This window comes from Xyrauchen texanus, chromosome 17 (genome assembly GCF_025860055.1).
Source record: "Xyrauchen texanus isolate HMW12.3.18 chromosome 17, RBS_HiC_50CHRs, whole genome shotgun sequence".
NCBI lineage: Eukaryota > Metazoa > Chordata > Actinopteri > Cypriniformes > Catostomidae > Xyrauchen > Xyrauchen texanus.
In genome coordinates this window covers 35,851,388-35,872,486 of record NC_068292.1, presented here as the reverse complement: position 1 = coordinate 35,872,486, position 21,099 = coordinate 35,851,388, and the positions used below count along the sequence as shown (strand labels likewise).

Sequence of the window (21,099 nt, the reverse complement as noted above, 5' to 3'; positions counted from 1 at the left end):
GCCGGATATAAACACTCACCAGAATAAACGAGGAAAACTCCCATGGTGAGTAGAAAGTCTTACAGTTGATGAAGAGTGCCTCTAAATTAGGACAGCACATCTTCTTCAACGCTGTTACATCTGTACACCCAACTTTTGTTAATATTAAAGCATGTTCCACCACCTCTCATTTTCTCCGATAACTCCATGATAAGATCCACTCTGAACATCTGAAAGATCAGTAACGCGCTGTCGGGGATGCTTCAGTCAGCCACGTTTCTGTGAAACACAGAGCAGCAGAGTTAGAAAAGTTCAGAAGCTGTTAGTCCATTTTATTGGCGAGGGAGCGGATGTTTGCCAGATGAATACTCTGCAAGTCCTTAAGCCACATTGACGAAGCTTCACAAGCACGCCGACTCGCTTCCCTCGCGTGCGAGGGAAAGAGTGACAAAAAAAACATAAACAAACAAAAGTAACAAAAATGCTGGAGAGTTCCATACCGAAGTAGCAATCTGCAGTGCCATTTTTCTGATTGTGCTCAATCAGCAGTTACAGAAATACTCAAACCAGCCCCTCTGGCACCAACAATCATGCCATGGTCCAAATTTCTGAGATCAAATTTTTTTCCCAATTCTGATGGTTGATATGAACATTAACTGAAGCTCCTGACCCACATCTGCATGATTTTATGCACTTCACTGCTGCCACACGATTGGTGTGTCTGATTAGATAATCACATGATAATTGTTGGTGCCAGATGGGCTGGTTTGAGTATTTCTGTAACTGCTGACTGTTTTGGTGGCACGAGGGGATGTACACAATGTTAGGCAGGTGGTTTTAATGTTGAGGCTGATTGGGATATATATATATATTTTTTATATTATATTTACCAAAGCATGCTGCGGCAAATGCCCCCCTCTCTGTCTCTCAGGCTGATTGACTAACTGAGCCAGTGGAGGAATGGGGGGGGGTCTCTGGTGTAGGATCTAATTTTCAGTCAGCAGAACCTGCCTGGGCTCGAATAACTCAGTTTCGTTTGTCTTCTTCGTTTTCTCAGCCATGAGTATCCACCCATACTTTGATTTATGTCTTGTATTCATTGCTGTAGAAGCGTCTAATCACAGGGAGAAAAGCGAACCTGTATTTCTAATGAATGGAAGGATGCATAATTCAAACTTTTTAAATCAAGTTTTCTAAAAATCATTTTTTATTCATGTGATAACTGTAGTGCAAATCTGCATCAGACTCTGGTTCACAAAGGTTTTGAAGCAGTGTCCGAAATTAACCAAAAATGCCACAAAGTGACAAATATTTCCCTAATACAGGGTCATAACAACCATTTATTTACATTTATTATACATTTTATTATACATTTTAGTTTAAGAGTTTTGGCAGCTGTGATGAGAAAATGTAAGCAGCTGCATAAACTAATAGTGTTATTGAGACCGTTCACCCAAATATGGAAATGGAAGTTAAACTTTGTTATGGTTTAGTATGAGGTTAGTACCCCAGAAAACACTGCAGGGACTTGGAGCTGCCATATATTGTAAGTTGCACAGCTCAACCCGAGCAGCTAATTTCAATGTGTATACTAGATGTGTCAGTCCCATTTATACACTTTATTGAGCAAAATGGATTTTGAATGCAACTTCAAAAAATGTGTAAGTTGAACGTAAATAAGTGTTTTTTATAAAATTAAGGCAGTTACAGTTACTTACAGTTATGTCTAAAAATGGTCGGTTCAATCGAGTCGCACCTTCTGCAGATTATTTGTGACTAGCATTATTTGTTTGCAGATGCCAATTGGTTTGATATTTTGTTTCTAATGCATGGAAATTCATTCATTTTAAAATGTGACTTGAATGTCCAGAAGTATCCAGATACTTTTTGGGGCCACTGTGTGTGAAGTTATTTACAATTACTGCACTTTTGTATTGTTGATTTGGTTCTGAGTGAGAATGTATTTACACTGTAAGAGATCCAAAACAGAGACGGATCCTCACCAAATACAGACTCCGTGATCACAGTCTGGCCATAGAAAAAGGCCGACACATGGCTTCCAAAGGAAGAATATGTCTGTGCTCACTGTGACACTGGTGAGGTCAAGACAGAGACACAGTTTCTCCTTCATTGTGAGAAATTTACAGAGTTGAGAGAGAGATAACTCCACAAACTCTCAAACCTCATGCCACAGTTTTCCAGTTCAGCAGAAACAGATCAAATGCTGGTGTTACTGGGGGAGGACAATCATGCATCAGTTGCAGCTAATTTCATTTTTGAGATGCACACCCTCAAACCAATCACTGACCTAATGTACTTCAGTCATAGTACTTTTATTTTCTTATGTTCATAATGTTGTGTTTAAGGCTTATTTTATTTTATATTGTATAGTGTATATTGCTATTTATAGTTTTTATTTTGTTCATTACCTGATACCTTATTTTAATTCTATTTTTATTGTTATTTGTTGCTATTTTATTATTATTATTTGTCTTGTCATTTATCCTTTTTGTGTATTAATGCTTTGGCAATATTGTATGTAAACACAATCATGCCAATAAAGTACTTTAAATTGAAAAAATGTGTTGTGTATTTCAATCAGTTAATTTATTTGAAATATCTGACTTTAAGGAATAGTTCACCCAAAATGATATGATTTTTTTTTGGGGAATATGAAATATTTACTCACCCTCATACCATCCTAAATGTATCACTTTCTTTCTTCTGCTGAACACAAATGAAGATCTTTAGAAGAATATCTCCACTCTGTAGGTCCATATAATGCAAGTGAATGGTGACCAAAACTTTGAAGCAAAACTAAAAAATCAAACAAAGGTAGCATATAATTAAACATCAGTGTCCTAATCCAAGTCTTCTTCTTAAGAAATCCAATTGTTTTTGGGTGGAAACCGGCCAAAATGTAACTCCTTCTCTAGGAACAATCATGATTTTATGCTTTATTACACTTCCCAGAGCTTCACGCGTGCACAGAGCGCTAGATGGTGCTAGGACATGTAATCAAGCTTGAAATCGTGATTTCCAAGGACACTATAGATGTCAAGATTTATAGCGAAATGTGAGTTACATTTTGCTCTGTTCTCACGCAAATCCACTTATATGCTGCCTTTATGTGCTTTTTGGATCTTCAACATTTGGGTCACCATTCACTTGCATTGTATGGATCTACAGAACTGAGATATTCAACTAAAAATCTTTGTTTTCTGCAGAAGAAAGAAAGTCATATTAGACATCTGAGATGGCATGAGGGTGAGTAAATGATGATAGAATTTTCATTTCTGTGAACTATCCTTTTAAATGGACAACACACTGGTTGTTTTTATCTGGTTAGAAATCAAATGCACCCTCATAAGGGTAAAAATGCCCCGAAAAACAATTGCGGCAGAAATAATGCTCCTAAAAAAACATTTCCAACACTGACTCAGAGGCTTTGCAGGAATCGACACGATATCTGCAGTTATTTCTTGCTTTAATATTTTTTTCAAAGCTTAAAGTAGCAACACATTTCTAGCATTAAAACCTAAACTGAGGTGAGATGAGAGGCTGACTCCTCTTGAAGAGCAAACGTTCCTGGTATGTTTAGAGTGTGTATGCGGGTGAAAAAGCCGCTAGCCATCAAGAACCTTCTTGAAGTCTTTGTAAACTCAGTCTGTATGTTTCCCTCAGTATCACACAGCTTGTGTCAAAGTGTATGTGAGGTAGAAAAGGAAGTGGGAGGCTTAGTAAAAAGGTGCCTTAGGCTGGATTTTGCTCTGTTTTATTGATAACGGCACTGTCTAGTGCTTCCCAGATTAGAAGGAAGATGTCAGTCATCTTTTGAACTCTTGACTCTTCTCGACAGTTAAACCAATGTCCCTTTAAGGCAAGTCAGTTCACTCGAAGGCCATTTTGGTGATACCCCCAGGCAGCTAATTTCTACAGGCAATTGACTCTTTTTCACTTTTCTGGGTTTGGAACGTGGAAGTAAACTATAGTGAGGAAAACTTGTATATCTATGAATGGGAGACATAGAAGCGAAATGGTCTGTTTCCAGAAGTAAAAATCCCATAAAAAGTTTCCATACGTGAACTGATTATTACTGATAACTTGTATATGCTTCTATTGAAGCCATCAGTCATGTTTATTTTGGAGTATTTTGCAAAATGCGTTAAATATATCAGTTCAGCCTGTAGTTCCAGCCTATAGTCCACCAGTTAGACCAGCACCAAACCAGCACTAACCAGTTTAGACCAGCATGGAAATTCATGCTCCCCTAATCTATTCTTTTCAGCAGGAACCAAGAACAAACAGACCTAAAAATGATGCACCCCCTGGTCTATTAGCACATCTTCTAATACATTGTGGACTCATGGTGCTTTTGAAAAGAAATTATTCCTTTTAGCAAAGTCACAGGGCCTCTTTCCTGAAACCAATGGAGCAACCGAGCATATTAACAAACATCAGATGCTCGTAACTTTCAGCACAGTGTTGAGAGTCGTGTCAGACGAGACAGCTGCATTGGTAGCCAATTAAGAAATCGGGCACACCCACCTGGATAGAAGTTGAAAGAATGCTGGTTCACATCTTTCGGCACGAGACATCAAACGGTCCGGCATCCGTTGCTGCCGGTGCTCTGGGGAAAATTAAAAAACACAGATCAGAGTGTGTGAAGGCCCTTTGAGAACTGTCATTAGCACTTCACACAGTACAGCTGAAAGCTTCTTCGTACACAAGAAGTGTTTGTCTTGACGGTGATCAAATCAACTGGGATTTGTTCTCGGTTTGGGCTGTCACAGCACGTTGAGCCAAGCTGTATCGTGATCTTTCTAAATTGCGTCCGTGGATATAAAAATGCATTTAACTTTCTTTAAAGGGGTTCTGGGTGGTTTTGGTAACCTCACAGTGTGTTTATAGTTGTTTTGTGTCTGTGTTGGTTTGATTATGTGTGCCTATGTGTTGGCTACTCTTTGGGACAAAATTACAAATGAGACCTATTTAATATCTCAATTGTTTATCCAAGAGAGCAGCGAGATTTCACAGAGAGCAAAATAATACTTTTGCTTTGGAGAAAAAAGTGGGTCTGCTAAGACAAGGACCCCAGAAATCTTACAGTAAATGTGTCTCCTCTAAAGTTTCAGAAGAGATCTCAACAATGTCTCAAACTGTGTTCATATTTGCAGAGATACCAATGTCTGCAATCAAAAGTCAGAGATTTCAGTAACACCTCCCAAAAAGGTTCCATTTGTTAACGTTAGTTAATTTATTAGGTATCGTGATCATACAATGAACAATATATTTTTAGAGCATGTATCAACTAAGGGATAATCCACTGCTAGGTGTGCGTTAAATGATTTTATATGCACAACGTGGAGGCGAAGAACTACCCAACACGAAACTGGTTTGTCTAGGGGTTATTAAATCTACAGCTTTGCCTGTTGAGACACAGAGAAAAAGTAGTGCGACCACACACTTGGTCAAAACTATCTAATATCTAATAACTAATATCTACAGAACGTAGAGTGGTTGGCACTCCAGAGAAAAATTATTAATTCATTTTCATTCATTGTCATTTTCACATAAATGTGGAAAAACCGTCGTTACAATCGTGGCAGTGACAGTATAAGTAGCACTTACTGTATGAAAAAGGTGAAAGCCATTCAAAACACTCAGGAACCTGCAGATTTTTTTTTTACCTCGGAGACATCGGCATGGTATCTATCAAGGCTGCAAGATAGACTGAATTAAAAACAAAATTGCAATTTGTCCCTGAATAGTAGCACTTCACCGCATAATGCTATGTGCATTTTATAAACAAACAGTGCTTCTCCTTCAGCGTTTAAGTAAGAGATTTGTAAGAGCGGGAAGCCTCTAGTGGCTATAGGTGTAACTTCAGCACATAACATACACAACACATTATAGTTTTAATCATTTTGCATCGACTTGCTGGACAGCGAAAGATGCATTTAATAGGTCCTGATTTAATTCTCTCACCCTCCGTGCAAAACAAGCTGAATTACATTATATTAGCTATACTGTTGAAAGTTGTTAGGAAATGTTCTCAGTTGCTATATCTCACCCTGCTTGCACTGTAATGTTATGTTGCTAAGGTTACAAACAGGGCATTAATATCGAACAGTGATTAAAACTGACCAGAACAGCCTGTGCAATCAATTGTTTGAACCGTATGCATTCCAGCCAATCAGAATCAAGTATTCTAATAGAACATGGTATAATCATTGTTAAGGTTAGTTATAAAATGCAGTTATACAAAATAAAGTTTATTATTAGTTCATAGTGAATTAACTAATGTTAACAACATTTAATTAAATAAATATTTTAATATACATACAGTATGTTGAAATTAACATTAACCTAGATTAATAAATGCTGTAAAAGTATTGTTCATTGTTATTTCTTGTTAACTAATGTTGTTAACTTATGTAAACAAATAGAACCTTATTGTAAAGTGTTAATGAGAGTTCAAATAAACTGAAATACTTCTCATAAAATTCTTCCCTGACCAAATTGTCGGAACTATGCTATATACATTAAATAATGTATCTTAACAATTGTCTCATTTGTGTCTATTTTTGTGTTTCTGCTTAGGCGTTTTAAGAGATTTGAGTGGTGGATAATGAAAGAAAATCTTTGTTTTCCATTTAAGTCTCATGAGTTACTCTGAGCAATAAAATCGAACTCTGGGTACAGCCAAAGTTCTTTTAAGGCAAGTCAGGTCACTCGACGGCCATTCTCATATAGCTTCCGGCCACCTGTTTTTTTTTTTTTTTATGGATGCAAGGACAGCTCCTATGCACTTAAATGGGGAAATACCAAAATCATCTAAACTGTTGGTCTCGATTACGAGCAAATAACATATTTCATATCAGCAATAAATCTGACAACAATGGCATCGTTAGTTGTGTTCCTTAAACTCAGATCACTCAAAAAACAAAAAAACACTGTTTTTCAGGCTGGGCCAGCAAATGGATAATGTCTCTATCGAAAGGCTCTTTTAACTATAAGGCAGAACGTTCCTTTTTACGACCACCATATTCAGCGTTACAATTTCTCCCATTCATATGCACTGTAAACAGACCTGTCTCCTGTTTATCCTCCTGAGACCTGAGAAGTTATCCAATACCAACTGGGCCTGTGTAAAATAGTATTTGCCCCCTTAGGTATTAAAACCCCACATTTATGAAACTGCATTCATAATGGGATTCAGCTGGACTTCACACCCATGCCTGATTACTGCCAACCCTGTTTAATCAAATCAAAATCTAAATGGAACTTTTCAGCAGCATGAAGTTGGATAAAAGGTCTCACCCAGTAGCCTAGCACACAAGGTCGAAAGAAGGGTGACTTGCAATAATTCAAGTTTTAGAGTGGCCTAATCAATGTCCTGACTTGAACCTGATTGAGATGCTGTGGCAGGACCAATGGTTGTTCATGCTCTAAAACCCTCCAATGTGGCTGAACCGAAGCAGTTCCGCAAAGAAGAGTGGGCCAAAATTCCACCACAGCATTGTGAAAGACTGATCTCCAGTTATCCGAAGCGTTTGGTTGCAATTGTTGCTGCCAAAGGTGACACAACCAGCTTTTAAATTTAAGGGTGGCGTTCGTTTCTCACATGGGTGAACCCTGAAGCAGCACATATACAGCAGGCGAGTTTTTCAAACAGCTAGACAGAGCGTAGCTTATTGGAACAGAATGCAGCATCGTCAAAACTAAACTTCAACTTTAGACGCATACAGACGGGTGTTGTGCACATTCTTTCATTGAGTTGAATCTTCAAATAATGACAAAATATGATGCATTATTATTGATTATGCAATCTTTGTACATTTTGTAACATATTATTTTATAACAGCCTATAATAACGAATAGAAGATACACTGGAACAACAAGACGCAATGCAGCAGCCAAAGATGTCTGTCAGAAATGTTATTATATGTACAGTTATGTACATGTCATTGCCCCTCGAGTAATTATTCAGAGTACTCAAGTAGACAAAATGACCAAAATGCCCATCCCAAGTATTGAAAGTGAACAGTTAGTCTTTCCCTAACATTCTGCCTTTTGCATTTTCATAGTTGTCTTTAATGTTGCTATATCATTATCACAAATGTATATTGTATAACAACCAAACCATAACAACATCCTCCTCCTACTAAAATTAAATTAGAGGGCAACACTTCATTAGTAAAACTGATTTACACTTGAAGTTTGTCGGAATTAATTTAATATAATTTTAATATAATGAATTCAAAGAGTGTAGCTTTAGGTACTAATGATAACTTTTTGTGTTTCTGAAGAAAATGTGAGAGGTGCTTGCCCATGCAAAACTCACCGTCATGATGCTAGGATGTTGTGGATGGTTGCCAGAGCATTGTTTTATGGTTGCTGAGGGGATTTGCGAGGGTGTTCTGAGTGGTTGCCAGGAGGTTGCTCACTTGACCAAGTCGAAAGGGCCCACCCCCAAGTCTCTCCAAGTCTCTGGTTGTTCATGCTCTAAAACCCTCCAATGTGGCTGAACCGAAGCAGTTCCGCAAAGAAGAGTGGGCCAAAATTCCACCACAGCATTGTGAAAGACTGATCTCCAGTTATCCGAAGCGTTTGGTTGCAATTGTTGCTGCCAAAGGTGACACAACCAGCTTTTAAATTTAAGGGTGGCGTTCGTTTCTCACATGGGTGATAAAGGTGTTGGATAACTTTTTTGCTTCTATAAAAATATATATATATATTTGAAAATTGTATTTTGTGTTCAACTCAGGTTGCCTTTGTTTTATGTCATATCTCATTTAAAGGTCTAAAACTCTTTAGTATGAAAAATGCACAAAAATATAAGAAATGGGGGCAAATACTTTTTCACAACACTGTATATAAGAATGCATTTACTAATGTTAATAAATAGAACCATGTTGTAAAGTGATAAGATAAATAAAAAAATACATTATAACAAAATGTATATTAAAATGAAGTGAAATGACCGACAGTTCATTTGTGTTACAGTTGAAAATTATTAAAAATAACTAACATGTTTTTTCAACTTTTGAAAATGGTTTTATTTTCCACATATATGTATTTTACTTTATTTTTATCAGTGTGCTGACACCCAAAAAAGTTATGTATTTTTAAAAGTGATATATCAAACGAAACTAGAGACATTACCCTTTACAACCAAACATGTTGGGGTTTCTTACCAGAGTCAGTTTTGTTGGCACTGCGCCCGTAAGAGCACTTCCTGGCACGTGTCACGTGACGTGATGCACCAGAAGTTTAACCCTTAAATGACAGTCTAGAGACTTGAAAACAGTTTTCAGTCAGTTATAATTAATTTACACACATGTGAGCATGGGGTAGCACAAGGTTATAATACAGTAGAGAGTTCAATGTGTGATGTATGTGTTATGTTGGCTGGAAAGGGAGGCGTGTGTTATTTGTGGTGCTCTCTTTCTTGTGGGCCTGATATGCTCTGGTCAATGTGGAGAGATGGTTTCATGATCCAGATGACCGGAGTTAGACCAGAATAACATTGTGATCCCACATACAGGCTGAACAGTGGTATTTCTCAGATGATTTCAGTGTGTGGGATCAGTAGTCTAATTAAAGCTCTCTGGGTATCTATTATTGTAAGGCCGTTGTTGCCTCCTTTCTCTCTTTCTTTTATTCTGTCTGTCATAGCTGGCTTGCCTTTGGGTGATATTAATAGTTGTAACATTCTTCACAAAGGTATGAGGTGTAGAAATGTTCTTAAAGGGAAAGTTCACCTAAAACTGAAAAGTCTGTTGTCATACTTGTAAATGCTTTTTCAAACCCGAATTACTTACATTCTTCAATGGAACACAAAAGGTGATGTAAGACAGAATGACAATCTCAGTCACTCACTATTCACTTTTCATTGTATGGAAAAAGATGTATTGAATAAGGATGGGCAGTAATGATCGATCATGAAAATGATGATCGATGGTGATCATGCTTGATGTAACTTTTCACTTAATTTGAAATTCAGTGACGATTACCTGACAACAAAAAACAAATGTGTCAAAGAGGGAGCGTATTTTTAATTTTGAGATTGAGTACGTTGTGATTTTGAGGGGTACATTGATTGTCAGAGACATCTCATAACAACCAAACTGAGATACGACGCTACAATGCTATCGTTTCGATAAACAAAAGATAGTGAAATTAACCGTGTTTTGAACACCTGTCTCTGCAAAACATTTGCTAAACAGGTTTTATTATCATTTAATGTGAGAACTTTTGACTCGTTAATTGATATTATTTTATAAAAGTGAATGTTTGTCACTGACTGTAAACCTCCCTGCCCTGGCTGCCGAAATGTTTGTGTAATGTAACACACTCCTGCATCTCGACAAAATGGGAGTTGAACATTTCCGCATGAGTTTCCAAGTTAGAAATCCAACATAAAGTGTCATGCCATTGCACTTTCCCCATTTGAAACGTGAAAAATCAGACTCTCAGAGATGAGTGGAACGCTTCATGAATCATCACAGCAACAACAATATGGAGCATTGCAGCTTTCTCCACAGGAGCAAACACTTGGGGAGACACACACCAGGCAAGTTGCAGTGGATTTAACACCCTGAAGCAGCACATATACAGCAGGCGAGTTTTTCAAACAGCTAGACAGAGCGTAGCTTATTGGAACAGAATGCAGCATCGTCAAAACTAAACTTCAACTTTAGACGCATACAGACGGGTGTTGTGCACATTCTTTCATTGAGTTGAATCTTCAAATAATGACAAAATATGATGCATTATTATTGATTATGCAATCTTTGTACATTTTGTAACATATTATTTTATAACAGCCTATAATAACGAATAGAAGATACACTGGAACAACAAGACGCTAATGCAGCAGCCAAAGATGTCTGTCAGAAATGTTATTATATGTACAGTTATGTACATGTCATTGCCCCTCGAGTAATTATTCAGAGTACTCAAGTAGACAAAATGACCAAAATGCCCATCCCAAGTATTGAAAGTGAACAGTTAGTCTTTCCCTAACATTCTGCCTTTTGCATTTTCATAGTTGTCTTTAATGTTGCTATATCATTATCACAAATGTATATTGTATAACAACCAAACCATAACAACATCCTCCTCCTACTAAAATTAAATTAGAGGGCAACACTTCATTAGTAAAACTGATTTACACTTGAAGTTTGTCGGAATTAATTTAATATAATTTTAATATAATGAATTCAAAGAGTGTAGCTTTAGGTACTAATGATAACTTTTTGTGTTTCTGAAGAAAATGTGAGAGGTGCTTGCCCATGCAAAACTCACCGTCATGATGCTAGGATGTTGTGGATGGTTGCCAGAGCATTGTTTTATGGTTGCTGAGGGGATTTGCGAGGGTGTTCTGAGTGGTTGCCAGGAGGTTGCTCACTTGACCAAGTCGAAAGGGCCCACCCCCAAGTCTCTATGATATTCTATTCCCTAGATATGATCTGGATCCCTCCTTTAATGTAAGTTATTGTTCATTTGGCAAAACATAAGCAAATTGCTAAGAAAAGTTAAGCATACCTCTCCTCAACAAGCCACATGATTTGAGGTATCATTGATGTCTGTAGCAGAAAAAAAAGAGAAAAAAGGTGCAGGATGAGTTACATGCCAAAGTTTAATACTTGGTGTTAGGGGTTTGTGTGAATCCCTAACCCTAAGTATAAAAAATAAACGCCGTTATTGTGCTCTGAAATCTCTTCTGCAATATCAGTGCTCTTAATCAACTTAACTGATATTCATTGTTCAGCATGAGCGCAACCAGGATGATTTGCCAGATGTTCTCACAGTGAGCGCCTACACCTTTGGCTTTAGTGTTAGCTGTGTCATTCTGATGAATGATGCAAAAGAGCATTTCTTTCACCAGAAAGTACGGAATTGGGGTTGTTTGGTTTTTGAAGTTTCAACAAAGATTGTTTGAATTGCCAGACTTTCATAGTATGTTCTGTTTTTGCAGAAGAACTTGCGTCTTAACTATTGATTCATTACATTTTGTTTGTACTGTATGTAGATGTGTAAATACTTTAATGGACATGCTACATGCTAGAGTATATCGGCCATGCTGGCTTTGTCCTTTTGGCCCTTGTGTTGTTTGATCTGAATATATATATGTTAAAGATTACTCAATTCACTATGATATATGTTTGTAATGAAATTTAAAAAGCATTTTGAGTTTAGCACTTCTTTAAATGCAAAATTCAGTGAAATAATAAGACTTGATTTCTTTACTAGAAAAAAACAACAAAACAAAATGAATGACAGTGAATAAAATTATCAGACATCCTAATCTTTTGACATGCTGCTTTTTGCATAATTTATAGCAGGGTAGTATACATATTTGTACATAGGCTTTTAATATATTACTTATAAATTACAGCCACAGAATCTATCAAAAAGGCTAATCTGTGTCTATTGTGAGGAAACCTTCCTGTTCTTGAGTTTCATGTTACAGAGACATCCGTGTGCATGACCCCTGTATGGCACTAGTTTGTGTAAGAATTGCCAATTTTTTTTAGAACATTCCTCCTTCCACCCCACCCTCCCCGACCCACTCACTCATCTGAGACATCTGTGTTTGTCCTACCACTTGTTTTGCAAGATGAAATGGCTGCAAATCAAGCATTCGAGTCAAATGGTTCTCATGTGTTTCCCTCACATTGGTCTGGTACATGCTCCATATGTCTCATACTTTGTTATGTGGTTGCTGCTAGTCCAATGAGTTTTTTATTGTTGTTGTTGTTGTTGTTGTTGTTTACTGACAAACCATATTGAGGAAAAAAATTTGAATATTGTTTCTATAATGAGTCAAAAACATCCGCCCACACTTGCTCAGTGTGTGATGGTGTGAATTGCAGAAGATCAGACTTTTTGTTGATCAATTCACATAAAAACTTGTTTGTTGGATGATGCATTATATTTATTTGCATTTATGTGACTGGATTATGCTCTTATTGTGATATCAATTATTTTTTTCTTTTCTCCCCAATTTGGAATTCCCAATGCGCTCTAAGTCCTCATGGTGGCATAGTAACTCGCCACAATCCGGGTGGCACAGGATGAGTCTCAGTTGCCCCTGAGTCTGAGAACGTCAATTTGTGCATCTTATCACGTGGCTTGTTGAGTGTGTTACCATGGAGACTTAATGCATGTGGTGCATGCTATTCTCCGGTTACCCCATGTGACTACCCTCCCTAGCAACTGGGCCAATTTGGTTGCTTAGGAGACCTGGCTGGAGTCACTCAGCATGCCCTGGATTCGAACCCGTGACTCCAGGGGTGGTAGTCAGTGTCAAAACTCGCTTGTCAACCCAGGCCCCTGTGATACACATTATTTCAATCGATGCATTTCCTGGGAATCGAGCCCCTGATATTTGTGTTACTAGTGTCGTGTTAAGTGTTCGGGAAGCTTCCCAAGCTACAAGCTACTCATCATTTAAAATAGTTAAACTAGTAAAGCAACCCTTTAAAAAAATTACAAGCCCTACAAGACACTAACAAAATTTTAAGATGATAATCTTATGGTATTATTTCATTTTGCAAAATAATATTTAAATGGCACAAAAACAATGAAGATATTAATTAAGGTGACATTAAATACAGTGACTACATTCAACTGAATACAAATTCAACATATATTTATTCTGATTACAGCTAAATACAATACATACTAAGCTAATGATTGGACAAAAAAATGTGTTAATAAAATTAGAATGCCTTATTTTGTAAGTCAAAAACACAAACAGCTGCAATCAACTAAATATTTAGCTACTGGAAAGACATTATAGGTCTGTTACAAAACTTTAGATGCCTCGCTGTTTCCTGTCTAAATATGCAGCTGTCTTTTATGGCAGCATCCTTACTGAAATTATGCCTCATAAAGGCCAGTTCACTCTGCCCCAACAAACTCTAACAAACACCAATATTCTAAAGTTGGCTATTGAATTTAGAATGTTAAGAATCATAACTGTCACGGTCAAACTGCCCCAACATACTCCAACAGAGAGAGCACACTGACCCAACAAAACCAAAGTCTTTCTAGCAAGTCAGTCCACTGTCGGCAATCTTTGGTATGCTCCCGGGAAGCTATTTCGACTCTTTGGAAAAGGTAGCTTGTTGCTGGAAAAGTTACAAACATTTTTTAATATCTGAACTAATGAAAAAAAGGTAGTTGAGTGACACCTCTTGAGCTACAGGAAATCAAATGTTTCCATGGGTATGTCGTGTCATCCTCAAAGGGTTCTACAACAGCTTAAGACATTTATTTGTATTTCATCTGTAAAGCTTTGCCGTTAGCAGGTTTATGAGGGATCTAAGTGCTTCTGATGAATTAGCTGCCATTTTCCAGACATTGGATGTACAATGCCTCGCCGGGACGCCGCTCCTCATGGTGACAGTGAAATGATCTCTCCCTTATTAAACGCCTCCATCCTTATGAAGGTGGGGTAATATAGTCTCCCGCTTTTACCTGGAGGAGGGAGCCCGTATTAAATATTACATTAAAAGTCACATCAGGAGCACTATTCTAAAATCAGTCTTCCTGTTCTTCAGGCACAGACGGAAGCGATAAGCAACTTTATTGCGTCCATTGTGGATGGAAGGTGGTAGGGAAGGAATTTGGGACAAAAAGGGTATTAAGACACAGAGAGAAAATCATCTGTTGTGCAGACACTTTTGTGAGACTGTGAAGAGAATGGTTTTGCTATGTGAATAGGGGTTTTGTGGGAGTAGAAAGAAAAAAAGAATGTGGGGAGAAATGAAGAGACAATATTGGACAAATAAAAGACTACTCAGTACTTGGAGCTGAGGTGATAAAGTGAAAATGAGGGGAGGGGGATTTTTGTGGTGAAGATTGGGGCTCTGTGGTACTTCCAGTGTTTAATTAATTCACAGGGGTTTTAAGCTCACCTACTGTGCACAGAATCCACCTCCCCTTGTTTATAATTTTCTGTTAAGGAAATGTATTGATAAACATTGTCAAGGTTTTAATGAAGGAGAGAATTAAATCGTTATTAAACAACTCTTTGAGTTAGGTTTAGACTTTTTAATTAGCAAAGTTCAGAGCATCACCAAAGTCCCTTTTAAGGTGAATCAGTTCACTAGGCAGCCATCATTGGAACACTTACGGACAGTCTGGACAGCTATTTTCAAAGTTAACAAGTGGCATAAAAGTACAAATCCTTTTTTCTTGAATGGGGAAAGACCATCCATCCATCCATCCATCTATCTTCAACCGCTTATCCGAAGTCGGGTCGTGGGGGCAGGTGCTCCAGCAGGGGCCCCAAACTTCCCTATCCCGAGCCACATTAACCAGCTCTCACTGGGGGACCCCGAGGCGTTCCCAGGCCAGTTTGGAGATGTAATCTCTCCACCTAATCCTGGGTCTTCCCCGAGGCCTCCTCCCAGCTGGACGTGCCTGAAACACCTCCCTAGGGAGGCAGCCGGGGGGCATCCTTACCAGATGCCCAAACCACCTCAACTGACTCCTTTCGACGCAAAGGAGCAGCGGCTCTACTCCGAGCTCCTCATAGATGACTGAGCTCCTCACCCTATCTCTAAGGGAGAAGCCCGCCACCCTTCTGAGGAAGCCCATTTCGGCCGCTTGTACTCGCGACCTAGTTCTTTCGGTCATGACCCAGCCTTCATGACCATAGGTGAGGGTGGTCAAGATTATGATATCAGTCAAATCTGACAACAATATTATCATAAATTGAGCTTCTTTAGATCAGATCATGCTAAAAACACAATTTTTTCTGGCTATTTCAGCTAATGTGCATGCTTGTTTGCGTGTTGACTGACTAACTCATGCTCCAAAGGTTATTGGCTTTTTTTACCTGTAATGCAGTACTTCTACATCCGTTGGGCATTCCAATTTCACCCATTCATTTTAATACCAGTAGTCCGTCTCTGCTAAACTGCCTCAGGCATCATCCCAAGACAGGGATTTTCAATTGAAATCCAAATAAAATCTCCAAAATGTGCATGAAAAACATATACGCTCATTTGAGGTGGATCCATTTTTTGTTCAATAAAAATACATAAATTACGACTATTTTCATTTTAATGAGTATAAAGTAGATGTGCATTCAAAAAGTCATTGTGCATTAATTTCATCGCATAGCAGCTGAAATATTGATGTGGTTATTCTGAAATGCCAGACACAAAGCCTGTCATCAAAACGATTGGCTAATATTACCTCCCAGAAGTGTCAAACACTTTCGGTCCCTGATATATTGCATCTGCCGCTGAACGCTAACACTCATGAGGTTCTTCAAAACATTTTATCTGCATGCTCTAAACCGCAAGTACTTTTTTACATTAATTCAAAGTGCCACAGTGGCTTCAACTTCCATTTTCAGTTCTATTTTGCAACAATTTCCCCAGAAGTGATGTTTTTGTTCTCTTAAAAATGGAAATTCTGCATTATTCGCAAATTGTTTTTGTGCATACATGAAATTCGTAACTTTTATGGAAACATGACTAAGCTATAAATTTTATGAGTTCCTACATTCCTGGCAATCGAACCCGTGACCTTGCTGTTGCTAGCGACATGCATTTAGCATATGTTTTTTATCCAAGGCAACAACTGTACAGTGCATTCAAATGATGTATTCTATCAATACATGCATTCCCAGGAAATCAAATCCATGACCTTGGCATCCCAAGTGCTATATTCTAACAACTGATCTACAGGAATACAGGTCTAAACTAACTGATGGCTTTCATTTGAGCTGATCATGTTATTCTCTTTGTCCTTTGCAGGTATGGAAAAATAGTGTCAACAAAGGCAATCCTGGACAAAAACACTAACCAGTGCAAAGGTGAGTACCGCAGTCAATACTGTTTTGCATTAAAAACATGCTCGCATAGCACTCAAGCTCACTTAATATACTCAATAATCCGTCAAATGACAGCTTTTGATCGACTATGAATGGTTTGACGAGTTTATATGATTTTTAGAGGCACAAACATGTTTGCGTGATAGTAAGAGGGTCTTTACAACAGTTAGCGTGACTAACAGAGATAGATGTGTCAAGTAAAAGTACAGGGCTCCTCCTGTGTTGATTTGAAAAGTCCGGCTCAGTTGTGGGGGGTTAAAAATAGTCGTGGGGGCGAGGGAAGTGTCCGGTTGAAATTGATGATTTAGCTGACAGCCTCTTAAATAAATATCCTCTCTTTCTACACAATCTGCCAAGCTTAGTCCTGCTGGTTGTTCTGCTGTCTATTTGCTATGTTTTCTCTCCAAGGACATATCTAAAATATCCAAAAATGACTATTGATGCACACATGAGAAGGGGGAGATGTTTGGGAAGCAGAGGAAACCACTCTGGGCTTAAGAGGACTTCCTCTTCATGGAGTTAACTACCCTTGTTCTCTGCCAGGCTTCTCCACCCTGATGGGCTTCAAGCCAGGACTTAAGGGAGCCAGACAGATCAGACAGACAGGAACTGAAAGTAAAAAAAAAAAAAGAAAAAAGGATGAGATTTGCTTAATTTGCAGCTCAAATTTTGTCTAGCTCCACTGAATTGCACCAATTTACATGTTTGTCCTCCTTTCTTCCCCCGCTGCTATTTTTTGCACAATGTACTCCATATTCATTTCAAACATGTGGTCTTTTATATTTTTATCAAACCTTGCTGTCTGGCATAGATTAATCCTGTTCGATGGAGTCCTTGTTTAATGCATGTAACCCATCGAGGGTTGTTTAAAGATGGATTTGCTTGGTCTGTTTGCTTCTGAATTCTGCATGTTAAGATCATTCATAGGTTATTTAACAAAGCTTTGAAATGTTTTAATTTACTTTCCCTTAATGGATTGTTGGCGGTACGTTAAACATACATACGCATATTCGCTTTGCGTTAATCAACTAGAATATTTTTTTTTTGCTGCTGAAGCTGGAAGGATCCAGCCTAACGGTAATTATTAACTTGTTTGTGCAAAAAAGGCACATTTTCTGTTTCAGACAGCTGTTTTTTTACTCTTGTACTCAAAGACAGATGGAGAGGGTGGGTGTGAGTTGCGGGCAATGGAGAGGGTGTGTTTGATTTCTCTTTGGCTCAATCACGAGCCTCTCATAAGCGTAAGTATTTGTGTGTTGTACAACACACCAGCATGACAACAAGCTCTCTCTTTTACTCCTTTCCTTTCCTTTTCAATTGGAATTATCTGCAGATAAAGGAGACGGTATGCATGTATGAATCTTTTTCCCACAGTGTTGGCAGCCAGGGAAAGAAATGTGGAGAAAAAAAGATGTTTTTGCAGGTCTCTCCGAATGATAAGGTGGTCTGTTGGCTGATTTTAGAGCATTTGGCATTTTTTAGCTGACCAGATGGCCAACCAGTTATGGGAGACCAGATGAAGTTCAGCTTAGCAATGCTGGGAGGCCAGCTTAAACCATGTAAGTCCAGCTGAAATCAACTTAGACCAGCTAAGACCTTGTTTTAGAGGGGTTTGGGCACTTTTCAGCTAATCAGGCTAGGAGACCAGATGGCCGACCATTTATGGGAGACCAGCTGTGAAACAGCTTGGTAATTCTGGAAGACCAACTTAAACCAGATAAGGCCAGCTAAAATCAGTGCAGACCATCTAAGACCTGGTTTTAAAGGGTTTGGGCCACTTTTCAGCTGGTCAGGCTAGGATACCAGATGGCCGACCAGCAGATGAAGATCAGCTTGGCCAGGCTGGAAGACCAGCTGAAATCAGCTAAGGTCAGAAAAAATCAGCTAAAACCAGCTAAGATATGGGTTAAAGGGGGTTTGAGGCACTTTTCAGCTGGTCAAGCTAGGGGACCAGATGGCCATCTAGCTATGGAAGATAAGCTTAAACTAAATAAGGCCAGCTAGAATCAGCTAAATAAAGAAAACCACATTAGGCTGATTTAAGACCAGCTTAGAATATGGTTTATGCTGGTTACTGCTTGTCTTGCCATGGGAGCACATTGCAACATAGTCATAACAGCTAGTAAAGAAGCCTGGTAGGGACACCAGCATACTAACATCCCATACTGGTTAACAGCTTCCAAAACACAACATATGGCGGTATTTTCAAAGGGAAGTGGTTGTGTGTAGGGGATGTTTTTGGAACGAAAACAAAAAAGTGCACTTGTATTTGTATTTATGAATTTAATTAAGGAAATGCTCCACTTCCAGCCAAAACCGTCAAGTGTGTCATGTCTACTCACAAACGTTTATCTCTTCCCCCTGTTACAGTACTGGGTATTACACTCAACTAAAGGATTATTAGGAACACCTGTACAATTTCTCATTAATGCAATTATCTAATCAACCAATCACATGGCAGTTGCTTCAATGCATTTAGGGCTGTGGTCCTGGTCAAGACAATCTCCTGAACTCCAAACTGAATGTCAGAATGGGAAAGAAAGGTCATTTAAGCAATTTTGAGCGTGGCATGGTTGTTGGTGCCAGACGGGCCGGTCTGAGTATTTCACAATCTGCTCAGTTACTGGGATTTTCACACACAACCATTTCTAGGGTTTACAAAGAATGGTGTGAAAAGGAAAAAACACCAATATGCGGCAGTCCTGTGGGCCGAAAATGCCTTGTTGATGCTAGTGGTCAGAGGAGAATGGGCCGACTGATTCAAGCTGATAGAAGAGCAACTTTGCCTGAAATAACCACTCGTTACAACCGAGGTATGCAGCAAAGCATTTGTGAAGCCACAACACGCACAGCCTTGAGGCGGATAGGCTACAACAGCAGAAGACCCTACCGGGTACCACTCATCTCCACTTCAAATAGGAAAAAGAGGCTACAATTTGCAAGAGCTCACCAAAATTGGACAGTTGAAGACTGGAAAAATGTTGCCTGGTCTGATGAGTCTCGATTTATGTTGAGACATTCAGATGGTAGAGTCAGAATTTGGCGTAAACAGAATGAGAACATGGATCCATCATGCCTTGTTACCACTGTGCAGGCTGGTGGTGGTGGTGTAATGGTGTGGGGGATGTTTTCTTGGCACACTTTAGGCCCCTTAGTGCCAATTGGGCATCGTTTAAATGCCACGGCCTACCTGAGCATTGTTTCTGACCATGTCCATCCCTTTATGGCCACCATGTACCCATCCTCTGATGGATACTTCCAGCAGGATAATGCACCATGTCACAAAGCTCGAATCATTTCAAATTGGTTTCTTGAACATGACAATGAGTTCACTGTACTAAAATGGCCCCCACAGTCACCAGATCTCAACCCAATAGAGCATCTTTGGGATGTGGTGGAACGGGAGCTTCGTGCCCTGGATGTGCATCCCACAAATCTCCATCAACTGCAAGATGCTATCCTATCAATATGAGCCAACATTTCTAAAGAATGCTTTCAGCACCTTGTTGAATCAATGCCATGTAGAATTAAGGCAGTTCTGAAGGCGAAAGGGGGTCAAACACAGTATTAGTATGGTGTTCCTAATAATCCTTTAGGTGAGTGTACATTGTTAATAGGAACTGATTCCTGCATTCTTCAACTGGGAGCCTCTCTCCCAGCCCACTTCCTGTAAGCTGTTATGTAGATCTCTTGGTCAATGACCTCAGGAATGCTTGAAGTGTTTCTCTCAAACCAGAAGTGTATCTCTCTCTGGATCAAGAACAGTCTACTGGAAATCCTTTTTCACACACACGCACTGTTTTCTTAGGCTTATGAAACATCTGCAGCCTTTGGAACATCTGGCTGTAGAGATCTTTTTCTTTCTTTTCTCTGTCTATTTCTCACTTCCATGTTCAGTGAGTGGCTTCCAAGTGGATGGCATGTTCTATATGTGAGTTATGTGCGTAAATGAACACATATGTTTGGCATATAGAACTGTTGGCTTGAACTCTTTGAAAGCTGTCAAATGTTCTCCTTTCAACCATCTGGGGATTCAAATGTCAGTCAGGCTTTGTGAGTGTGTATGTTTAGAGTTTAGCAAGGCTTACGGTGAGATGCCTCCACTGAAGGAAGACACACTGCCTCAAAAGCGCCTCAAACGCTCTGATTGGGGAATTCAATTGGAATGAACTGAATTTCACTGTTTATTTGCACATGCTGTCTGTTTTCGTTCAGTGCCTGATTTATGAAAAGTATTATGCAAATCAGGTGACTGT

At 38.9% G+C, this 21,099-nt stretch overlaps 1 protein-coding gene across 2 annotated transcripts in view; it reads left to right on the top strand.

The window, feature by feature from the left end:
- LOC127657711 (RNA-binding motif, single-stranded-interacting protein 3-like) overlaps nucleotides 1-21,099 on the top strand; it is a 189,590-nt gene that overhangs the window by 52,004 nt on the left and 116,487 nt on the right. For both annotated transcript variants that reach the window (XM_052146554.1, XM_052146553.1), the window contains exon 3: nucleotides 16,767-16,825. In XM_052146554.1, coding sequence (XP_052002514.1) covers nucleotides 16,767-16,825 — 59 coding nt within the window. The remainder of the gene's footprint in view (nucleotides 1-16,766; nucleotides 16,826-21,099) is intronic.